This window comes from Odocoileus virginianus, chromosome 33 (assembly GCF_023699985.2).
Source record: "Odocoileus virginianus isolate 20LAN1187 ecotype Illinois chromosome 33, Ovbor_1.2, whole genome shotgun sequence".
Taxonomy (NCBI): domain Eukaryota; kingdom Metazoa; phylum Chordata; class Mammalia; order Artiodactyla; family Cervidae; genus Odocoileus; species Odocoileus virginianus.
This window is the reverse complement of record NC_069706.1, coordinates 31,756,103-31,776,941: the sequence shown is the minus strand read 5'-3', so window position 1 is coordinate 31,776,941 and position 20,839 is coordinate 31,756,103. Positions and strand designations below refer to the sequence as shown.

Below are 20,839 nucleotides of genomic sequence, written 5' to 3'. Positions count from 1 at the left end.
TTTGAGCTTTGCTGTGTCTGTTTATGAGTGACCGAGCCTGCCAGTGCAGGAGACATGAGATGCAGGTTCCATCCCTGGGTTGGGAAGATCCCCTGGAGGAGGGTATGCAACCCACTGCAGTATTCTTGCCTGGAGAATCCCATGGTCAGAGGAGCCTGGCGGGCTACAGTTCATAGGGTCACAAAGAGTCAGACACGACTGAAGTGACTTGGCACGCAGGTACACATATACAAGCAGGTTGTCCCCCTTCTATTCTTTTTCTGAGTTTACAGCACATCTGAGCCCAGGCCTGGGAGTCAGGCCCCCCAGTGAGGGTTTTTGTCCCCATTTCTGCTGTGTGGCCTTGGGCAAGGCCCATGGCTGAGCCTCAGGGTCATTCTTTCTATAAAGAAGGGCAAAATCAGGGGACCCAGTTCAGGCCACAGAGCCTGGAGTTCAGACCAGGAATGAGGTTAAGTGCTTGCTTCCACCTCCCATACTCCTCACCCCTTCTTTTCCTGGTCTGTGTACCCTGAGGCTTGGGCTGCAGCTTGGGGATGGGGGAGGAGGGGAAGATAACAGGAGTGGAGTAAAAGGGTTTACTGCCTCCTTCCTTGTCCTGAGATGTCTGTGGCCAGCTGTCCAGGAATAGTTAGGAGCCCAGAACTGTCTGGGGAAGAAGTGGGGGGCACAGAGATTCCCCCCCCCCCCAAGATCTGAGTCCCAAATGGGGCCATGGGTGGTCTCAGATTAACAGCTGAGGGCCTGAGCCCACCGGGGTAAGGACGTAGCAGCTTGTAACCCTCCATCATGGGTTCATTCTGCCCTCAGTTTTGAGTGACCCCGAGCAGTGGAAAGTCTTTTTTTTTTTTTAATTTTCTAAAATTTTAAACTTTTGAAATATTTTTTATGTGGACCATTTTTTAAGTCTTAATTGAATTTGTTGCAGTATTGCTGCTCTTGTATTTTATGTTTTGGTTTTTTGAGCACAGGGCTTGTGGGATCTTAGGGCTTCCCAGGTGGCGCTAGTGGTAAAAAACCTACCTGCCAATGCAGGAAATGTGAGACGCGGGTTCGATCCCTGGGTCAGGTAAATCCCCTGGAGGAGGGCACGGCCAACCCACTCCAGTATCCTTGCCTGGAGAAGCCCATGGACAGAGGAGCCTGGCGGGCTACAGTCCATGGGGTCACAAAGAGTTGGAAACAGCTGATGCAGCTTAGCACACACGTGAGACCTGAGCTCTCTGGCCAGAGATAGAACCCGCACCTCCTGCATTGGAAGGCGAAGTCTTAACCACTGGGCCACCAGAGAAGTCCTCTGTAACTTTTATCTTGGTGGGGGGCGGGAGGGACCATACCTTGTGGCTTGCAGGATCTCAGTTTCCCCACCAGGGATTGAACCTGGGCCCTGTCAGTGAATGGCCATAATCTTAACCACTAGGACACAGGGAACTCCCTATAACTCTATTTATTTACTTATTTATTTTGGGTGGAAAGCCTTCTGAGGAGGCACTGTCCTGAGCTTTTCATCCCTAGAATCTTCCAGAGAGGTTGGCAGAGTGGGGGATACCCACACGGCCCAGGAGCCATGAGACCTGCCCCAAGCCCCACTCCCAGCCCCACCTGCCTCAGTTTCCCCATTCGTCAGCGGGCACCGGCCCCCTCCCAGCCAGACCGCGCTCTGCGGGGCCGCTGAGGGTCCAGCTCCCCATTCCCCTCCCCGGACCTGAGCCCTAACCGCCACTTCTGTCCTCTCTCCACAGGCTCTCCCCTGCACAAGCAGGCTTCGGGCCCTCCGGCCGCGGCCCCCGCCGCCCCCGAGAAGCCCGGCGCCAAGGCTGCCGAGGTGGGCGACGAGTTCGCTGGGGACTTCGTGGTGGGCGAGCGCGTGTGGGTGAACGGCGTGAAGCCGGGCGTGGTGCAGTACCTGGGCGAGACGCAGTTCGCGCCCGGCCAGTGGGCGGGCGTGGTGCTGGACGAGCCGGTGGGCAAGAACGACGGTGCGGTGGGCGGCGTGCGCTACTTCGAGTGCCCGGCCCTGCAGGGCATCTTCACGCGGCCCTCCAAGCTCACGCGGCAGCCCGCGGCCGAGGGCTCGGGCAGCGACGCCCACTCGGTCGAGTCGCTGACCGCCCAGAACCTGTCGCTACACTCGGGCACCGCCACGCCGCCGCTCACCAGCCGCGTCATCCCCCTGCGGGAGAGCGTCCTCAACAGCTCGGTCAAGACCGGCAATGAGTCGGGCTCCAACCTCTCGGACAGTGGCTCCGTGAAGCGCGGTGACAAAGACCTGCGCCTGGGAGACCGTGTGCTGGTGAGTCCCTGCCCCCGTCCCCACCCCACGTGGGCGAGCTGGATTCCCCACCCTGGGCAGGGGGCAGGGCCCAGGGGGCTCGGGCGGGATTCAGGCCGGGGCACCCACACAGAGAACCACAGAGGGACCAGCGAGGCTCGTGAAGTGGGGGCCCTGGAGACTGTGGCTGTGTGCCCCTGGGCAAGTGTCTTAACCTTTCTGGGCCTGTAGTTAGTTTTTTAAGCAGCCTCCATACTGTTCTCCATAATGGTTGTACAATATACATTCTCTGGATTGTCTTTTCATTTTGTTTATGGTTTCCTTTGCTGTGCAAAAGCTTGTAAGTTTAATTAGATCCCATTTGTTTATTTTTGTTTTTATTTCTGTTATTCTAGAAGGTGGATCAGAAAAGATCTTGCTGTGATTTATGTCAAAAAGTGTTCTGCCTATGTTTTCCTCTAAGAGGTTTATAGTGTCCAGCCTTACCTTAGTAATCCAATTTGAGTTTATCTTTGTGTATGGTGTAAGGGAGTGTTCTAATTTCATTCTCTTACATGTAACTGTTCAGTTTTCCCAGCACCACTTAAGGAAGAGACTGTCCTCTCTCCATTGTATATTCTTGCTTCCTTTATCATAGATTAGATGACCGTAGATGTGTGGGTTTATCTCTGGGCTTTCTCTCTCTTTCAATTGATCTATATTTCTGTTTTGTGATAGTACCGTATTGTTTAGATTAGTGTAACTTTCTCATAAGTCTGAAGTCAGGGAACCTGATTTCTCCAGCTTCATTTTTCTTTCTCAAGATTGCTTTGGCTATTCGAGGTCTTTGGAGAACACAGAGAATTTTTAGGGCAGTGAAACTATTCTGTATGATGCTGTAATGGTGGGTACGTGTCATATATTTCTTGGGAATTCCCGGGCAATCCAGTGATTGGGACTTCACTCTTTCACTGCCGAGGGCCCAGGTTTGATCTCTGGTTGGAGAACTAAGATCCTGCAAGCCACCCCCCCCCCCCAAAAAAAAGTATATACAGATCATCCCATCATTATAAAGGGATCTGCCTCGGGGGCTTCTGAGAGAAACACTGATTGCTTTTCTGCTTTCCCTGCAGCTGCCCGTGGACCTGGTTGCCCTGGGTTTCCAGCACTGTCTACCATCTTTTCTCCTGTTCTCTTTGTCTTTGAGGGCTCAATACCTTTAAAAAAAAAAAGAGTCCCTTCACTGTCTTTCCAGTGCAAATTCAAGAAAGGGTGAAAATAAATGTGTTTATTTATCTACCATGTTTGTGTTAGTTGCCCAGTTGTGTCTGGGTGTTATGCAGCCCCATAGACTGTAGCCTCACCAGGCTCCTCTGTCCATGAAATTCTCCAGGCAATAATACTGGAGTGGGTAGCCATTCCCTTCTCCAGGGGATCTTCTCAATCCAAGGATCAAACCCAGGACTTCCCACATTGCAGGCAGATTCTTTACTGTCTAAGCCACCAGGGAAGCCCCTACCATATTTATCTGAACCAAAATAGGACTTTCTAAAGGTTACCTTCTCTGACACCCCTAAGTACGCCTCAGGTGTGTGCCCCCAAAGGAACCAGCCTCCTGATTAAAACTCACTTCATTCCCACCATTTCTTAAGGACTGGCTCTGCGCCAGACACATTGAAGATGTGAATACTAAACCTCAAAACTCAGGAGTTCTTTAGTGGCCTAATGGTTAAGATTTGGTGATTTCACTGCCTTGGCCCAGGTTCAGCCCCTGGTTAGGGAACTAAGATCCTGCAAACTGCACAGACAAAAAAGAAATTTTTTTTTTCAGATAGGCAAAGGCTCAAATATTTTATTTCCTCGTGCACCTCGTCTTAGAAAGCAGTGGAAGGCTCTACCAAAATAAGTGAATAAACCAAGAAAAAAGAAGATATTGCATCCAAGAGATGGGAAATCCAGCCCAGGAGGGAAGAAGAGGGACTCCTCAGGGTGATGGAGTGGTGGCCTGGAGTGATGGCTACGCAGCAGAGGGACTCCCAGCTTCAGGAGAGTCTTCTCCAGAAAGAATCTGATGGAGTTCTCAATGCCTCTACACATCTTGGCAGGAGATTTTAGACGGCTGAGAGAGTTTGGGGTTGACCTAGTGTGAAGGTGGTAAAACATAACAAACAATCATAGAAGACAGTTGTTATCTGTAGGGAAAACTGGTCGTGGGAAGGAAAAGTTTCTGTATCCACCCATCCGTGTCTGTGACTAGTGTTTACTTAAGTCCCAGCACCATCAGCCTGGAGTCTGATCAAAATTAAGCTGTTGATATGTGGAAAGAGTGGAGAACCAGTCGGGGTGGGTTCAGCCTCCCCTTCCTTGACGAGAAGTCAATGGATGTCACTCCAAACTAAAAAATTGACAAGTCGAAATATAAGTATGTCAATTAGAAATATCTAGTCAACACCAAAAACTTCATCATAAAGAGTTAAAGTGCTTCTGGGGAGAGGTAGAGAAACTCCCAGGGATTTTTAGGGCTTTGGAAGTATTTGACTCTTTATGTATATGTGTGTGTTAGTTGCTCAGTCATGTCCGACTCTGCGACCCCATGAACCGTAGCCCACCAGACTCCTCTGTCCATGGGATTTCCCAGGCAAGAATACTGGGGTAGGTCACCATTTCCTTCTCCAGGGGATCTTCCCCACCCAGGGATCGAACCCAGGTCTCTTGCATTGCCGGCAGATTCTTTACCATTTGAGCCACCAGGGAAGCCCCTTTCTGTATATATGTAAACTTAACTAAGAGTTTTTTTAAACCATTTTTTTTACAGTAATATTCCTGATTATTGGCCTGTTCTTTGAGTTCTTTTAACTGTGGTGGAATACACATACCAGGTGGGTGGGATGAACTGGGAGATTGGGGTTGACATGTACACTGTACACTGCTATGTATAAAATAGAAAACTAAAAAAATAAAATAAAATAAAATAGAAAACTAAGAACCTACTGACCAACACAGGAAACCACTCAGTGCTCTGCGGTGACCTAAATGGGAAGGAAATCCAAAGCAGAGGAGATATCTGTATGTGCAGAGCTGATGCACTTTGCTGCACAGCACAAATTAACACCACATTGAAAAGCAGCTGTACTCCAATAAAAGTTAACTTTAAAAATCAAAAAAAATAAAACACATATAACATTTACCTTCTTAACCATTTCTGAGTACAATTCAGTGATGTTAAGTAATAGATTCATGTTGTTATAGTACAACAGATCTCTTTTATCTCGTGAAACTGAAACTCATTCCTATTAAAACAATAACCCATTTCCCCTCCCACCCAGCTCCTGGCAACCCCCATTCAAACCATTTTTTAAGGATAACATTTACTGCACTCTTGTATGTACCAGACACTGCACGAACAGTACTTAATCCTCACCAGAGCCCTTTTGACAGATGAAGCAGAGTTAAAGCTCAGAGAGGTTAGGTAACCCGCCCAAGTTCACACAGCTTGTAAGTGGCAGCGCTTGAACACAAGTCTGTCTTTCTGACTCCAGAGCTGTCGCTCAGGACAGCCTGGGGAAGCACTGGTTATCCGTGTGTCCCTCCCAGCTGTCCTCGAGCTCCCTCCATCTCCCCTAAACCTTGCATACTGGAGGGGAGGGGTGGGATGAGCCTGGGCGCCTGTGCCATCTCTGCTCTTCCCACTGCATCCTCTGGACCGGAGTCTCTCTGTGTGCCACCAGGTTGGCGGGACGAAGACTGGCGTGGTGCGGTATGTGGGGGAGACGGACTTTGCCAAGGGCGAGTGGTGTGGCGTGGAACTGGACGAGCCGCTTGGAAAGAACGATGGGGCAGTGGCGGGCACTAGGTATGTGGGTCCCCTGCGCAGGAGGAGGGGTCCTCCTCTGGGGTGGGTGCAGGGGGCAGGGCTGGGGCATCTGGGGGTGCCAGCGTGGAGCGTCCGGTGACCATGCCTGACACCAGCTATGGCGGGCTTCCCCTGGGCAGGAGGAGGGGGTCCTCCTCTAGGGTGGGTGCAGGGGGCGGGGCTGGGGCATCTGGGGGTGCCAGCGCAGAGTGCCCAGTGGCCGCGCCTGACACCAGCTATGGCGGGCTTCCCCTCTGCAGGAGGAGGGGGTCCTCTTCTGGGGTGGGTGCAGGGGACGGGGCCGGGGCATCTGGGGGTGCCAGCGCAGAGCGCCCGGTGGCCGCGCCTGATGCCAGGTATACGTGCTTCCATGGCAGCTCATGGAAGCAGGTGGTGGGGCTGTCACTCCCATTTTACAGATTAGATAACCAAGGCCAGAGAGGTCATTTCTCAAGATGACGCAGAGAGTCATCTGTCCCTGTGTTCCCTTCCCCGTGCCACCTTGGCTGAGTGCAGTGGGGGTACCAGAAAAGGAGAGGCAGTGGTCTCTGACTTCTGGGAGATGCCCTGGGCGACACAGGAAATAATCAGTGCTTTGTGCTCTACAGTCAAGGTTAGGTCACAGCTGGGTCGCAGGTTTCTCAGCATCTCTCATTAAATGGAATTGACTGTCAGGAATTCTGGATCGAGAGGATCTAGGACTGTTCCTGGGCCCATTGGGAATGGGAAGGGTGATGTGATGAGTGAAGAGTGTCAGGGGTGTGGGGCTGAGGGGAGGTGGCCTGCGAGCCTATTTTTGTCCCTGGGCTGGATACTGTGCTCCAAGTGAGGCTGGGACAGCTCTGAGGAGGAAGGTCTGCTAGGCTGGGGGTCAGCCTGAACAAAGACCTGAATGCAGGAAGCGGCGGCATGGCATCGCAGATTCATGGTGAGCCGGAAACTCTGCGGGACTAGTTCCTTGATCCCATGTGGAATCCCTGGCCAGAGAGCTTTTGAGAGAAGATGCTCCAGAGTTTCCATGACAACACTTGCCTTCCTGTTTTCAAGGCAAATGTTTCTCTCAACTTACTCTTGCTTTCAGAATTCAGAGGAAGGTTGGTCAGCATCACCCCTAAGGTGCTTCCTTCCGTTTCTGCTTCTCCATGCAGGGAGCTCCGTGGACAGAGAACCTTGGCTCTGGGGGTCGTCCAGGGGCATCCGGGAGAGTAGGGTTGCAGATATGGCTGGGGGCCTCTGGTGTGTGAGCAGAGCCAAAGCATCGAGGGCTTTGGAGTCTGCTGGGTCCAGTCTCAACTTTGCCATTTAACCAGCTGTGTGACTGTGGCAGGTTGCTTAACCTCTCTGAGCCTACGTCTCATTTGTGAAAAATGGATAACAATAGAGTGGTTGGGGGACTGACATGAGCATTTTTGAAAGGGATTGGCAGAGAGCAGGTGTTCATCGATTGTTATTCCCCCGTCCCCCAGAAATATGTCCAGTGGCTGTGCAGAATAGCAGACCCTGCTCACCTCTGTTCCTTTTCTGGGAGTCCGGTCTATTGGTCTTAGGGTATGGGTGATGGTCCATGTTCCTCCCCAGGGAGGAACCTCTCTCTCTTTGCTGGGCTCTGGAAAGGTGGGGAAGGCAGGCCGGGCTCCAGGCTGTGGGACGGTAATAGCAGCGTGGTCTCTCCTGCCCCTCTAGGTACTTCCAGTGCCCACCCAAGTTTGGTCTCTTCGCGCCCATCCACAAGGTGATCCGCATCGGCTTCCCGTCCACCAGCCCGGCCAAGGCCAAGAAGACCAAGCGCATGGCCATGGGTGTGTCGGCGCTGACCCACAGTCCCAGCAGCTCCTCCATCAGCTCTGTCAGCTCTGTGGCCTCCTCCGTGGGTGGCCGGCCCAGCCGCAGTGGCCTGGTGAGGATGGGGGACTGGGGAGGGCTACCCTGGTATGTGTATGGGGATATGGAGGGTGGGGCCATAGAGATTCAGGTGTCTTCTGACTTACTGTGGCTCTAGGCATCTGTCAGTTTGGAGTTTTTTTCCTTTAAATATTTAATAGAAGTTTCTATAAAAGAACATGGAAACTTGGTAACTTAGGCCCTTAAACTGAGATATACACTTCAGGTGCTAAGGTAGAAGTTTGGAGTTTTTGAACAAAGATGAAAGTGTAAGGATTTCCCTGGTGATCCAGTGGTTAAGAATCTGCCTGCCAATGCAAGGGACATGGGTTCAACCCTTGGTCCGGGAACTAAGATCCCACAGGTCACAGGGCAATTAAATCCGTGAGCCACAACCACTCAACCCACCGGCCACAACTAGAGAGTAGCCCCCACTCACCACAAGTAGAGAAAGCCCACATGCAGCAACCAGCAGCACCGACAAATAAATAATTTTTAAAAAGAAAGTGTACACTTTTGTAACAGAGAAATTGACTTGTTTACATTTATTGTTATTTTTCTATGACTGATGGGTCAGTAGTCTCAGGCCCTTTCCTAGGAATTAAAGAGGGTCATACAAATGCAGGGCAGGTAATACAGGTGGAGGGCAGGCAGTTTAGAAAGGCTGGTACCTCACCTGGGGTGAGGAGAGAAGGTGAGGTTGCCGTGCAGAGCTCTGTCTACACGGGGTTCCTCCTAGTCCAGGAGAGGGTGGCCCAGGTGAGGGACCCCGCCATGAGGTGGAGCCCCAGGGGCTGTAACTTTCCTGGGAGTGGGGAGTTCCCTGGATCTCAAACGTCATGATTCCCTCCACGTAAGTAGGCAGAGTGTCTAGGGCCCTGGGAAGGGGGAGGAGCCGGACCCTAGGAGTCCAGGCACTTGGGCCCCGCGCCCCCACCTGTGGGGTAACTGGGGGTTGTCTGGCTGGAGCTCCACACTCCTGAGTCCCGCCTGCCCCCGTGCCTCCCTGCAGCTCACCGAGACCTCCTCGCGCTACGCCCGCAAGATCTCGGGCACCACGGCCTTGCAGGAGGCGCTGAAGGAGAAGCAGCAGCACATAGAACAGCTGCTGGCTGAACGGGACCTGGAGCGGGCCGAGGTGGCCAAGGCCACGAGCCACATCTGCGAGGTGGAGAAGGAGATCGCCCTGCTCAAGGCGCAGCACGAGCAGGTGGGTGGGCGGGTTGGGGTGGTGGGGTCCCCAGCGGGGTACCGGCGGCCTCCTCGGGCCAGTCTTGTCCATCCCTCACGCTCAGAGAGGAGAACTCGGGGTGTTCTGAGATGCGGGTTACCAACCTCCCCTATCCTGGTGATTTTCCTTCCAGTGGCAGGTCCACATTCCTCCAGAACCTGGATACAGGCTTGCGTATCCTGCTTTTTCCTACTTCCTATAGTGTGAGCAGGGCTTCCCTTGTGGGTTAGACGTAAAGAAATCCGCCTGCAATGTGGGAGACTGGGGATCAATCCCAGGCTCAGCAAGATCCCCTGGAGAAGGGAATGGCAACCCACTCCAGTATTCTTGCCTGGAGAATCCCAAGGCCAGAGGAGCCTGGCGGGCTACAGTCCGTGGAGTTGCAGAGTCAGACCCGACTGAAGCTACTGACACACATAGCCCGAGCATGATTTCTAGGTCACGGAAAATTCTTCCCCGTTTGAACGGCTGCATTGCCATCTATCACAGGCTGTGTCCTTACCCACGTGGCCTGTTCCCTGCTGGTGTTCACGTGGTTTTCCAATTCCTCACTTTTTCTAAATAATTTCTAATACTAAAATTTTTTGAGGGTACAAATGTCCACATTTCAGATCACGTTTCTGATCAGATTCTAGGGCTGGGTTTCAGGGAAGGAAGGCGTCCCCCATCACCTCGATTCTCCTGTTGTCACGTGTTCCTTCTTCCCTGGCGCTTGTCCCCCACCTGGGAGCTCCCTCCTGGGCCCCTGTCCTCATTTGGAGCCCGGCTCCCGCTTCCCTCGGGTCCTGGAATTATTAAGGCCAAGCTCACGTATGTGCTGTGACAGGGGCATTCACAAGACAGAAGGTCTCATAAGCCCTCAAGGGTGGAGGGAGGGGGCAGGTCCTGGGGGCAGGTGGGCCTCACCCTCACTGGATGAGGCTGGCCCTCTTCCCTCACATCTAGACCCACAGTTCCTGCCTGACTGGGCTGGAAGGGGCGTAGGGGTGGCTGGGATTCCAGGCCTGCCTGCTTGCATCTCCGCTGCCTCTCCCCATCCCTCCCCACCCTGGCTCCCAGTCCCCTGGGAGGAGGCCGACCCTGTCCGGGCCCTCGGCTCGGGGCCCAGTATGTTGCAGAGGCAGAAGAAAAGCTGCAGCGGGCCCGGCTCCTGGTGGAGAGCGTGCGGAAAGAGAAGGTGGACCTGTCCAACCAGCTGGAGGAGGAGAGGAGGTATGTGCCGCCCCGGGCCCTGTCCTAGGGGGACACTCCCAGAGCCTCATTGAGGATGGCTCGGGACCAACAGGCCCAAACCCCACCTCCACCAACCGTGTACTGGCTGTGTCACCTGGGCTGGTGACACAAGCCCTGCAGGCCTCAGTCCTCTTATCTGCAAAGTGGGGTGATGACCCCCATCTCTGCAGGCTGTTGGGAGGACTTGCAAGATAACCCCAGTGAAGCGTCTGGCAACAGTGCTGAGCACATGGGAGACAGCATGTCTGTCACTGCTTTCCTTCCTGACGTGGGTTCACCGTTCCTGCCCTGCCTGGCTTGTGCAGCATCATGAGAACTCCCGGGGAGGGCAGTGGGGGGGGACCTCTCACTAGGGAGACGTGTACCCCACGTGCGCACTCCGTGACCCAGTTCAGCACAGGGGATACCTGCCTCTGCTCCAGGCAGGTCCTGGCCAGTGGAGCGTGCAGCCTGTGTCCTGAAGCTTCATTTCCATTTCCCGTGTCAGGAAACAGGCTCAGCAGCAGCAGGAAAAGGCCACCGGAAACACAGTGCACCTGGGGGTCAGCCCCCAGGCTGGGTGCTTTACCTGCACCGTCTCTCTGTCTTACAATGAACCCAGGAGGGAAGTATTGCCCCCAGCTCACAGATGAGAAAACTGAGGCTCAGGGCAGGGAAGGGACTCACCTGAGGTCACTAGTCTTGTTAGTGGTGCCGCTGGCTCTTTGTGACCTGCCAGGGTGGCAAGTGGGGTTTGTGTTCCCTCCATGTGGGGTCTCTGGGCTGACTTGGTCCTGGAACACCTGGCCGGGCTCAGAGCCCATGAGGGCCAGGGTTTCCTCTGGCCCAGGAGCCTCTCTTTGTCTCCCAGCTGCTGATACACAGATTTCTGCAGCTTCTCCTGCTCCCCCGTGCAGCAGGCAGCCCCCAGCCCCAGCCCCCCACCTCCCCCAACTTGGGTCTGCTCTTGGGCTTTCAGCCCAGGCATGTGCTCCAGGGGCTGTTGTTACTGTCTGACTCCGGGAGAGGAGGGCTTATTTATATCTGCCTGAGACCGTCAGCAGGGCCCACACAACTGGTTCCCATGGCAACGCGCCTGATGCCAACAAACAAAAACAGATCCCTGAGACATCGTGGGAGTTTCATTCAGGAAGTCCTGGGTACAAGGGCCAGCATTGCCCGGCGCTTGCTGCGTAACCTTGGGCAGGTCACTGGCCCTCTCTGGGCCTCAGTTTCATCCTCTGCTGAGAGTCTCACGAGGCCCCAGGAGCAGCCGCTTTGTGAGGTGTAACGTGCCTGTGTCTCTCCCCGGTGCTCTCTCGGGGGTGGGGGGGTGGGGGGTGTCCTTGGGGTGGGCCCCGCACCTGCAGCAGGGCACTGGGGGCCCTCCACATCAGGGAGCAGCCCAAGCAGTGGGGGCTGGAACTCTGGGCCCTGATTCTGAGGGGAAAGAGGATGGGGTCAGTAGGGGAAGAAGCCCACCCTCCCTCTTTCCCCTTAGACTGTTTGATGCAGCCTATCTGCTCCCTGCTATGATGAAAGCAAAACTGATTCTGCTTCATTTACTATCCATTCTATCATTTATTCCCACAACCACCCTAGAGGGGAAAGATGCTGCATTAAACACAGCTATTTTGCAGGAGAAGGAAGGCTTTACTACTTGCAGCAAGTAAGGAGAACACTGGGGACCTTTCCTTAACCAGTGTCTCCTGTACACTCCTATTTTAGAGAAGTCCATGTTCTCTGTGTAGAGCTTGGACCAGGAAGTTGGGAGGGCTGGGGATTTCCAGGAGGCTCCGCCCCCATCAGCCACGAGGCTCTGGGACGGTACCTTCTGGGTACTCTGAATGTGGACTCGAGGCTTCTTGTGGCCTTGGCTCTCTCTGCCATTGCTGACTTGGCAAAGCCCACCCCTCTGGGCAGGGGTCCCTTATGGTTCAGTGGGGTAAAGAATCCACCTGCAATGCAGGAAACACAGGTTCAGTGCCTGAGTCGGGAAGATCCCCTGGAGAAGGAAATGACAACCCACTTCAGTATTCTTGCCTGAAGAATCCCATGGACAGAGGAGCCTGGTGGGCTACAGTCCAGGGGGTCGTAAAGAGTCAGACACGACTGAGCAGGAGCATGGATGGACCCCTCCGGGTGAAGCCTGCTCAGCCCCCTCTCCCCCCTGCAGGAAGGTGGAGGACCTGCAGTTCCGAGTGGAAGAGGAGTCCATCACCAAGGGCGACCTGGAGGTAATGGTCAAAGGCCCCCAAACCTTCCCCTAGGCTTGCACCCCAGGCTCAGCCCTCAAAGGGAAAATCGTCATGAGGTCCAGGCAGCAACTCTGACCCTGTGGGACAGGACCATGGGGACGGGGAGGTAGACAAACTGGGGGAGAGTCAAAGGTCATACCCTGGGAGCGTGGGGAGGGGCCAGGCAAGAGAGACTTGGGCATCAGAAGTGGGAATGGCTCAGCTCCAGGAGCCCCAGAGGGGCCACACTTCCCGGGTCAGCAGCTGGGTGGGATGGACCCAGGGAATCCACAGAGCTGGGCCTGAGGACATGGTGGCTGGGCTCCCTGTCCCTTCTTTCTTGGGCAGTATCTCTAAAGGTGTTCCCTGGGCCCTCTGTTCATCTTAAATTCCAGCTAGACCTTTGGCTGGGAATAGTTCGTGGTTGAGTCACAGAATTTATAGATGGGAAAACAGGCTCAGAAAGGCAAAAGGGGCTCACCCAGTCATGGTGCATGTCAGCAGCCACTGGGACCAGGACCCAGGACTCCTGACTCCCAAGTCTAACCTGTAAGGATGGCCAGTTACAGCACCTCCTCAGTCACAGCACCTGGCCGAGGGGTCTGGGCCCCGATGGGCCTCTCACTCTCACTCTCCAATCCCACTCACCCTTTCTGAGCCGAGGTGTGGAGGACGCTCACATCAATCAGTAAAGCACCTGTGGACCCCTGCCACCCAAGACAGACACAGACACTTGCTCACCAAACCATCTGGAGTCCGCAGGGCTCACTAGGTCTGCTCACAGTTGGGTGGGTTAGAATGCCTTTCTGCCATGACCCTCCCTGCTCCCTGGGAGGTGACAGAAAATGTAGACTCCTGGAGCCATCAGATAAGGCAGAGGGCAGTCAGCTCAGTCCCTCTGCACATTCCAGTCCTGACCCTGGTCTTGGGCAGTCATCTCCTCTCCCTGGACCTCCATTTGCTCCTCTGTTAAATAAGGAGGTTGACCAGGTCAGTGCTTTCCCAGCTTGAGAATTCGTCACCCAGTAGGTGTGTTCAGACCCAGAACTCTGGACCCAAGTGGCCATACAGTAGATCTGGATGGGACCCAAGGGTTTGCATTTCTAACGAGCTGCCAGGCGATGCTGACCTGGGGACCACACTTTGGGAATCACTGCCCTGGATCACTTCTGAGCTCCGATGGGAAACTGCGGTTTCTGATTTTGTGAAAGAGCCGTGTTAAAACCCCTCTGACTTCCAGCATTCCGCAAAATTGTACGAATGGCTGTCCTATCTCTGAATGACCCTGGCTGGGGAGGGATGTGTGTGATCTTGGGTCACTGGCGGCTGCCCCTGTTGGGACGGATTTTGCTGCCTGAGCTTTAAAGGATGGCTCCTGGGGCACAACCTGGTGTAGGAACCCCAGCCTGGCATCCAGTGTTCCAATGTAAATTTCTCGCTTAGCGAAGGGGCCGGTTATGTGCTTGACATTTAGCAAGCTCTTCCGTGGGGTGGCTGCCCTCCCGAAGGGATTGGGGGTGGAGGTCGCTCCCGGGAAAAGCACCTGTGATTGCAAAGACACCTGGTAACTGCTAACTCCAGTCATCACAGGGTGGGGGGCCGGTGGGCGGGTTACTAAACGGCTGCAGGGAACTCTCACAGCACCAAGGGCGGGCAGTTCAGAGAACTGGAAGGAGGAGCAGCATCAGAAAGGCAGTCTCTTCCCCCCTCACTCGCCTCCCTCTTCTCATGACTCGTGGTCAGTCTGTCTGTCTCTCACTGTGTCTGCAGGTCTCTCGACACATCTCCTCCCTTCTGCCCTCACATCCCCCTGCCCCGCCCCTCCCAGGCTCCAGCACTTACTGTCTCCCAGCTGAGAGAATCTGATTGGTCCGAGGCTAGCCAATGGGCTGTCTTGCTTTGGATGGGTGTCCACCCCAGATCCAATCAGCCCTGGCTGAGAGAGGAGGAGGGTGGGGCAAACGGTGACGGACAGCTAGTTCAGTCCAAGGGCAGTGGAGTCCCATTGATGCTGTTTCTGTTGTGACCACATTCACGGCAACCGGAAGGCACATGGACCCAAGTCCCTCTCCTGCCCACCCCCATCTGAAAGTCAAAAATAAGCCCCCAGAACACCTTGAGCTCCTCCTGGGACCCCTCCAGCTATGTGACCCCATTTCTCTGCTTGTCCTCCCTCCCCCAAATGTGTGAGATGTCCCATGACAACCTCTCACCGCCTTTCTGACCTTGGCTGTTGGCCTGCGCAGGGGCCCAGTCTCAGGCTTCACTCTTGCTGAGAGCGTCCAGTCTGTGGCACTAAATGCCCTGTATAAGCCCACGATTTCCTTGGTCCTCCCGCAAACTCCACACCAGCATACCTGCAGGACATCTCCACCAGGAGAAGCAAATGACAGGCATTTGTAGCACCTTCTGGGGCTGCAGAAAGAAAAACTATCACAGTTCAGTGGCGGCTCGAGGCAACACACATTGATGCGCTCACAGTGCTGGAGGTCAGAAGTCTGAAATCGAGGTATGGGCAGGGTCAATTCCATGCCTCTCTCCCAGCTCTGGTAGGATTGCTGGCAGCCGCTGGTGTTCCTCGGCTTGTCACGGCATCCCTGCCTCTGTGGTCACGTGACCTTCCTCCTTGTGTGTCCCTGTGTCTCTTCACGTGACCTTAAAAGGAAGTCATCAGGCCCACTTTAACCCAGGATGCCTTCATCCTAACTGTTTACATGTGCAAAGACACTATTCAAAACAAGGTCACATTCTGAGGTTCTGAAGTAGACATGAAGTTTAGGGATTTATCATCCAGGGGGCTTGTGTTATTGTTCTGTTGATTAAATAGCATCTCGCTGTTATTTTTCATTGGCTTGGGAACACCCCCTGTAACAGGAAGAGATGGAACTCAGAATTAGCTGTTGGGAACTGGCTGTGCAGCTTGAGGCCTTGAGGGAGATGAAAAGGGGTGACGAGTTGGGGAAACGCCCTCCCAGCCCCCCGTTGATTGATAACACCAGCCCTCTGTTACCTGAGGGGCGTCCCAAGGCAGAGACTTTGTGCTTTGGAGTAGGGTAGACACTGTGCGTGCAAGGGGAAGAGAAAAAATGGTAGGTCAAAGGCTCAGACCAGGCTTCACCGAGCTTCCAGGATTTGGACAGGGGCAGGGACACAGGGAGGCCCCACTGCTGGAGCCTCCCATCACTGCTCCATGTTGCTGCCAGAAGTCTGTGTCTCCCCTCCGTGGAGCCAGGCTTGGTTTGGGGAAGGACCCCGGTTTTGAAATCCAGACGTCTTGAGTTCTAGGCTTCACGCTGTCCCAGGTTGCTGGGTGATTCTGAGCCTGAGGGTGTCCCGCCGGCATGGCCTGTCTCTCCTGTGAGTTGGGGAGACAGCTGAGACACTGCGGGATAGGTTCTAAAGCTGGTGTGTGAAACAAAAATTATGCCCATGCTTACACCGCCCTGCAGATAAGCGTGGTGGCTGCTGCTCCTCACGCCCTGGGCAGTGTCCTTGGAGCAGAATAAAAGCCAGATTGTCCATCTCACTAAAATCTAGCCTTTAGAGGCACTTTCCCTCCCCAAACTCCTAGGACTGAACTTAATTAAATTAAGCAAGTACCTCCTATGAGTTCCCCTGTGTCCACAGGGAGACCCCAACCCAGGGAACAGGAGGCTGAGAGTTCTGAAAGTGACAGAAGGGGGCTTCTGCGGTGGTTGGGGTACCAAATGAAGTTGACCTTGAAATTGTGAAGCTAGAAGCTTTTTCTTGCCCTTGGGACCACCAATATGGTATTTGTGATCAGGCTCTGTCTAGTGCCTGGGGTCGCAAAGAGTTGGACACGACTTAGCAATAGTTACACTTTATTTTTCAATTTGGTGTGGTTGGAATCCCAGGCAGGGTTGCCATGCCCACCATCAGGGGGAGAGAATCAGGGGGGAACATGGTCCCTGCAAGGCTGGGGTTGAGTCACCATCTTTAGCCTTTAACTTTCTGAAAGAGACGGACCATGGCTGTCTTATAGCACTGCGCCATGCTGCCCTCTTGGGGGAGAGAGAGAGACACCTTTGTTCCTTTAGGAGAACTCACAGGAATGAGATTGGGAGGCGAAGGACATAAAGGTCTCTGTCGCTCTTGATGAATTGCGTGCGTGTTTCTGAGATGATTCTATCAGCTGCACTGTCGCTGTCTCCCTCACTTGTGTCGGGTGTGTATTCTTGGGTTTTACACAATAGCGCTGTGGTGCTCAGCCTGCCTCCCCGGGAACTGCCGCTCGCTTCTTCTGTCACCTTTGTCTCTCCTTGGTGATGACGGGCTGAGCCGAGGGATGCTTCCAACCCTCTGGCTTCTCCCTGCCGAAAACTTGGGGTCCAGACTTTTCTGGATGCCCTGAGCCTTGAGCCTTCTGCTGCCCCCGCAGATCTGTTGGGGTAAAATCGAAATGCCAGCCAGGATGCCCTGAGAATGTGGGGCTTTGTTAGCGTGTGAAGCGGGTGTTGTGAAGCTGGGACAAAAGTGCCCTTGTGCTTTCGGGAGACCAGGCACCCGCGGCAGGGGGCCCCGGGGAATGGGCACCGCTGGGGCCAGGTTCGGGGCAGGGCAATGGGAGACACAGCCCGGCCTCCACTTAAGAGGCCGGCTGGGGGAATCATGATGGTGTGGGTGTATTTGAAACCCTTCCTTCCAGTTGGTTCAACCTTCAGGACAGGCCTGGGGACCAGGAAACTTGGGGTCATTTACTCATCCAGCCATCCTGGGGGTTTCCTGGGTGCAGGTATCTGTGCAGAAACGGGCTTTCCCTGATGAGAAGTAGGGAGTAGGTGGGGCTCCTCCCCAGGAGCTGCGAGGGGAAGGGCCACGTGGGGGGCTGACAGAAGGGACCCGGGTGCCCGTTGTCGCCCCATCCAGGGGCCGGCTTGGGCAAGGTTGCTGCAGCCTGTCCTCTGCCCTTAAACAGATCCTGCTGAGGCTCAGCGAGGGGCGGGCGCCTCCCCAGACCTCCTCTCTTCCTTCCACTGCTCTCCTGTCTTGCGCACAGAAGATGACCTGCCTCTCTCTCTCTTTTTTCTCTCTTCCTCCGGCTTCCTTTCGCCTGTGCTCCTCTCTCCTGTCCCCACCTCGCCACCCTCCCCGGGTGGACAGACCCAGACGCAGCTGGAGCACGCGCGCATCGGGGAGCTGGAGCAAAACCTGCTACTGGAGAAGGCGCAGGCCGAGCGGCTGCTCCGAGAACTAGCCGACAACCGGGTAACCGCCGCCGCCGCCGCCAGCGCCTTGGCCCGCCGGCACCCCCGTCAGCTTCCCTGTTTTATTATTTTCTCTCTCTGGCTGCTCTCCTCCCAGTTTTGTTAGGTTTTTGTTTTTCCCTTTTGCATCCCTTCTAGGAGGACAGTGCCGGTTTAAGAACGTGCTCGTGTGATGCTGGTTGGAGGAGGGGGAGGTCTTGGTTCTCCGGGACTTTGTGCCCCAGCTCATGGTCCCATTGGCCGGGGAAGGTCCCGTGAGAGCCTCACCCATTCCTTGCCCAGACAATGCTCTGTCATGTTCAGAAATTTGGGGCTCTTGGGAACATTCCGCCCCTTGTGTGGACGACCCATCCACCCCTCCCTTCTCCCCAGGCTGGGGAAGGCAGTGGTCGGGGGACTGGGGATCCAAGGTCTTCAATAGGATGGCATGGGGCGGGGGGTGGGGGTGGGGTGCAGCCTGAAGGACCTGGGGCTGAGGGAGCTGTGGGACTTTGGGGGGGTGGGGGGTCCCCAGGGCATATGATTCTCCATCAGCCCCAGGGTATGAGTGGTTCCTAGGTCAGGGAAAACTTTGTGTGGGAGTGAGGTCCCCCTGCGTCCCAGGGCACCATCTAAGACCAATCTGTAGACCCTGCTGGCGCCTCCATGCCCACCATGTCCGTCTGGGGCTGGCCACCTACGCAGGTCCACCTCCAAACAGCTGGCCAGCCCAGCTGCAGGGCCCCTGGTGATAAGAGTTAAACAGCCAGCCGGCAGTGATTGACAAAAACCACTGTACACAGCGTGAGGGTGTGGGGCGGGTGACCACCGGCTTCTGCAGGTTGGCCTCAGCACACGAGTGAGTGTGCATGTGCCTGTGGGTATCTGCAGATGCACACGGTCCCTGTCCACATGCTGGCCATTGCCAGCGTGACTGCGTGTGCAGTGCACGTGTGTACACAGCAGCTGCTTGCAGAAACCAAGTCACAGTTGACAGGCTGAAGCCCTCCACACTGAGGCATCTTCCTCTGGAAAGGGGTCAACCCGATTTAAAAAACCAAAAACACATTAATTGAACTAAAGGTCACCTTCAGAAACAAATTCCCTAAGCTTATAAAAGATTTAAAACTCTCAAATATATTATTCTCAAATCTGTGACCACCGACTTGATCAAAGTGGGATTTGGGTAGGTGGAGCCTCTGATCTCAGAGTTTTCCATCAGAAGGTGGGTCTGGGGCCTTTTTTTTTTTTTTTCTGCCTTAGGCATAAAAAAAAATGGCAGACCCTTCTTTGGCCACCCGCTCCAAACAGCATCTCGTGAATCCAGTCATTCTAATTGAGACTTTTCTAGAGCAGGATAGTGCAAATCCCCTCTGTCGTGTCCACCCTTTACAAATAACTTAAACTTGAAGAAAACCATAACCTCAAATAGATGGTTTCCTTTTTTTTCCCCCCTCTTTGTTATTGTTCAGTCGCTCAGTCATGTCCAACTCTTTGCCACCCCATGGACTGCAGCACGCCAGGCTTCCCTGTCCTTCAGTATCTCCTGGAGTTTGCTCAAACTCACGTCCAGTGAATCGATGATGCCATGCAACCATTTTCTTCCTTGGCTGCTTTATTTATTTATTTTTGGCTGCACCACGCAGCACACAGGATCTTAGCTCCCCCATCAGGGACCGAACCTGCACCTCTGGCATTGGAGCATGGAGTCTTAACCTCTGGACCCACCAGGGAAGTCCCCTGATGGTTTCTTTTAACCACGGATTTGTTACAAGCTGGCTAGGGCAGCGGGGAACCATTGAATCCCCGAATCACTGGGGCCCAAGGCAGGGGGTGGCGCTCAGATGGGATGGGGCGTCCTCCCCGTGACCTTCCCCTGTCGCGTCCTCCTGCTCCCCCTGCCCCTGCCCCTGGGGGCCCACTGACCCCGGTCTCCCTCTCTCCCGGTAGCTGACCACGGTGGCCGAGAAGTCGCGGGTGCTGCAGCTGGAGGAGGAGCTGAGCCTGCGTCGCGAGGAGATCGAGGAGCTGCAGCAGTGCCTGCTCCACTCCGGCCCGCCGCCCGCCGACCACCCCGAGGCCGCCGAGACCCTGCGGCTGCGGGAGCGGCTGCTGTCGGCCAGCAAGGAGCGCCAGCGGGAGAGCGGCCTGCTGAGGGACAAGTACGAGAAGGCGCTGAGGGCCTACCAGGCGGAGGTGGACAAGCTGCGGGCGGCCAACGAGAAGTACGCGCAGGAGGTGGTGGACCTGAAGGCCAAGGTCCAGCAGGCCACCAGCGAGAACATGGGCCTAATGGACAACTGGAAGTCCAAGCTGGACTCGCTGGCCTCAGACCACCAGAAGTCCCTGGAGGATCTCAAGGCCACCCTGAACTCGGGCCCCGGCGCCCAGCAGAAGGAGATCGGGGAGCTGAAGGCCGTGATGGAGGGCATCAAGATGGAGCACCAGCTGGAGCTGGGCAACCTGAGGGCCAAGCACGACATCGAGACGGCCGTGCACGTGAAGGAGAAGGAGGGCCTGCGGCAAAAGCTGCAGGAGGCCCAGGAGGAGCTGGCCGCCCTGCAGCAGCACTGGCGTGCCCAGCTGGAGGTGCAGGCCGGCCAGCACCGGCTGGAGCTGCAGGAGGCCCAGGACCAGTGCCGCGACGCTGAGCTGCGCGTGCGCGAGCTGGAGAAGCTGGACGTGGAGTACCAGGGCCAGGCGCAGGCCATCGAGTTCCTCAAGGAGCAGATCTCCCTGGCCGAGAAGAAGATGCTGGACTATGAGCTGCTGCAGCGCTCCGAGGCCCAGAGCAAGCAGGAGGCCGAGAGGCTGCGGGAGAAGCTTCTGGTCACCGAAAACAGACTCCAGGCTGTCGAGTCCCTGTGTTCGGCCCAGCACACCCATGTAGGTGGCCGCCGCCCCTCCTGTCCACGGGGCGGCAAGCGGCCCTGGGCTCAAAGGCCTGGCTGGGGGAGGGTTCAGGCGCCT

General features: G+C 55.1%; 1 protein-coding gene across 2 annotated transcripts in view; it reads left to right on the top strand.

Moving 5' to 3' along the window:
* CLIP2 (CAP-Gly domain containing linker protein 2) overlaps window positions 1-20,839 on the top strand; it is a 75,362-nt gene that overhangs the window by 37,587 nt on the left and 16,936 nt on the right. The window contains exons 3-10 of one of the 2 annotated variants that reach the window (XM_020896862.2): window positions 1,743-2,293; window positions 5,980-6,104; window positions 7,788-8,001; window positions 8,998-9,195; window positions 10,325-10,428; window positions 12,605-12,665; window positions 17,787-17,891; window positions 19,820-20,755. In XM_020896862.2, the coding sequence (XP_020752521.1) occupies window positions 1,743-2,293; window positions 5,980-6,104; window positions 7,788-8,001; window positions 8,998-9,195; window positions 10,325-10,428; window positions 12,605-12,665; window positions 17,787-17,891; window positions 19,820-20,755 (2,294 nt within the window). The remainder of the gene's footprint in view (window positions 1-1,742; window positions 2,294-5,979; window positions 6,105-7,787; window positions 8,002-8,997; window positions 9,196-10,324; window positions 10,429-12,604; window positions 12,666-17,786; window positions 17,892-19,819; window positions 20,756-20,839) is intronic. The other variant, XM_070460208.1, reaches the window with a different exon arrangement.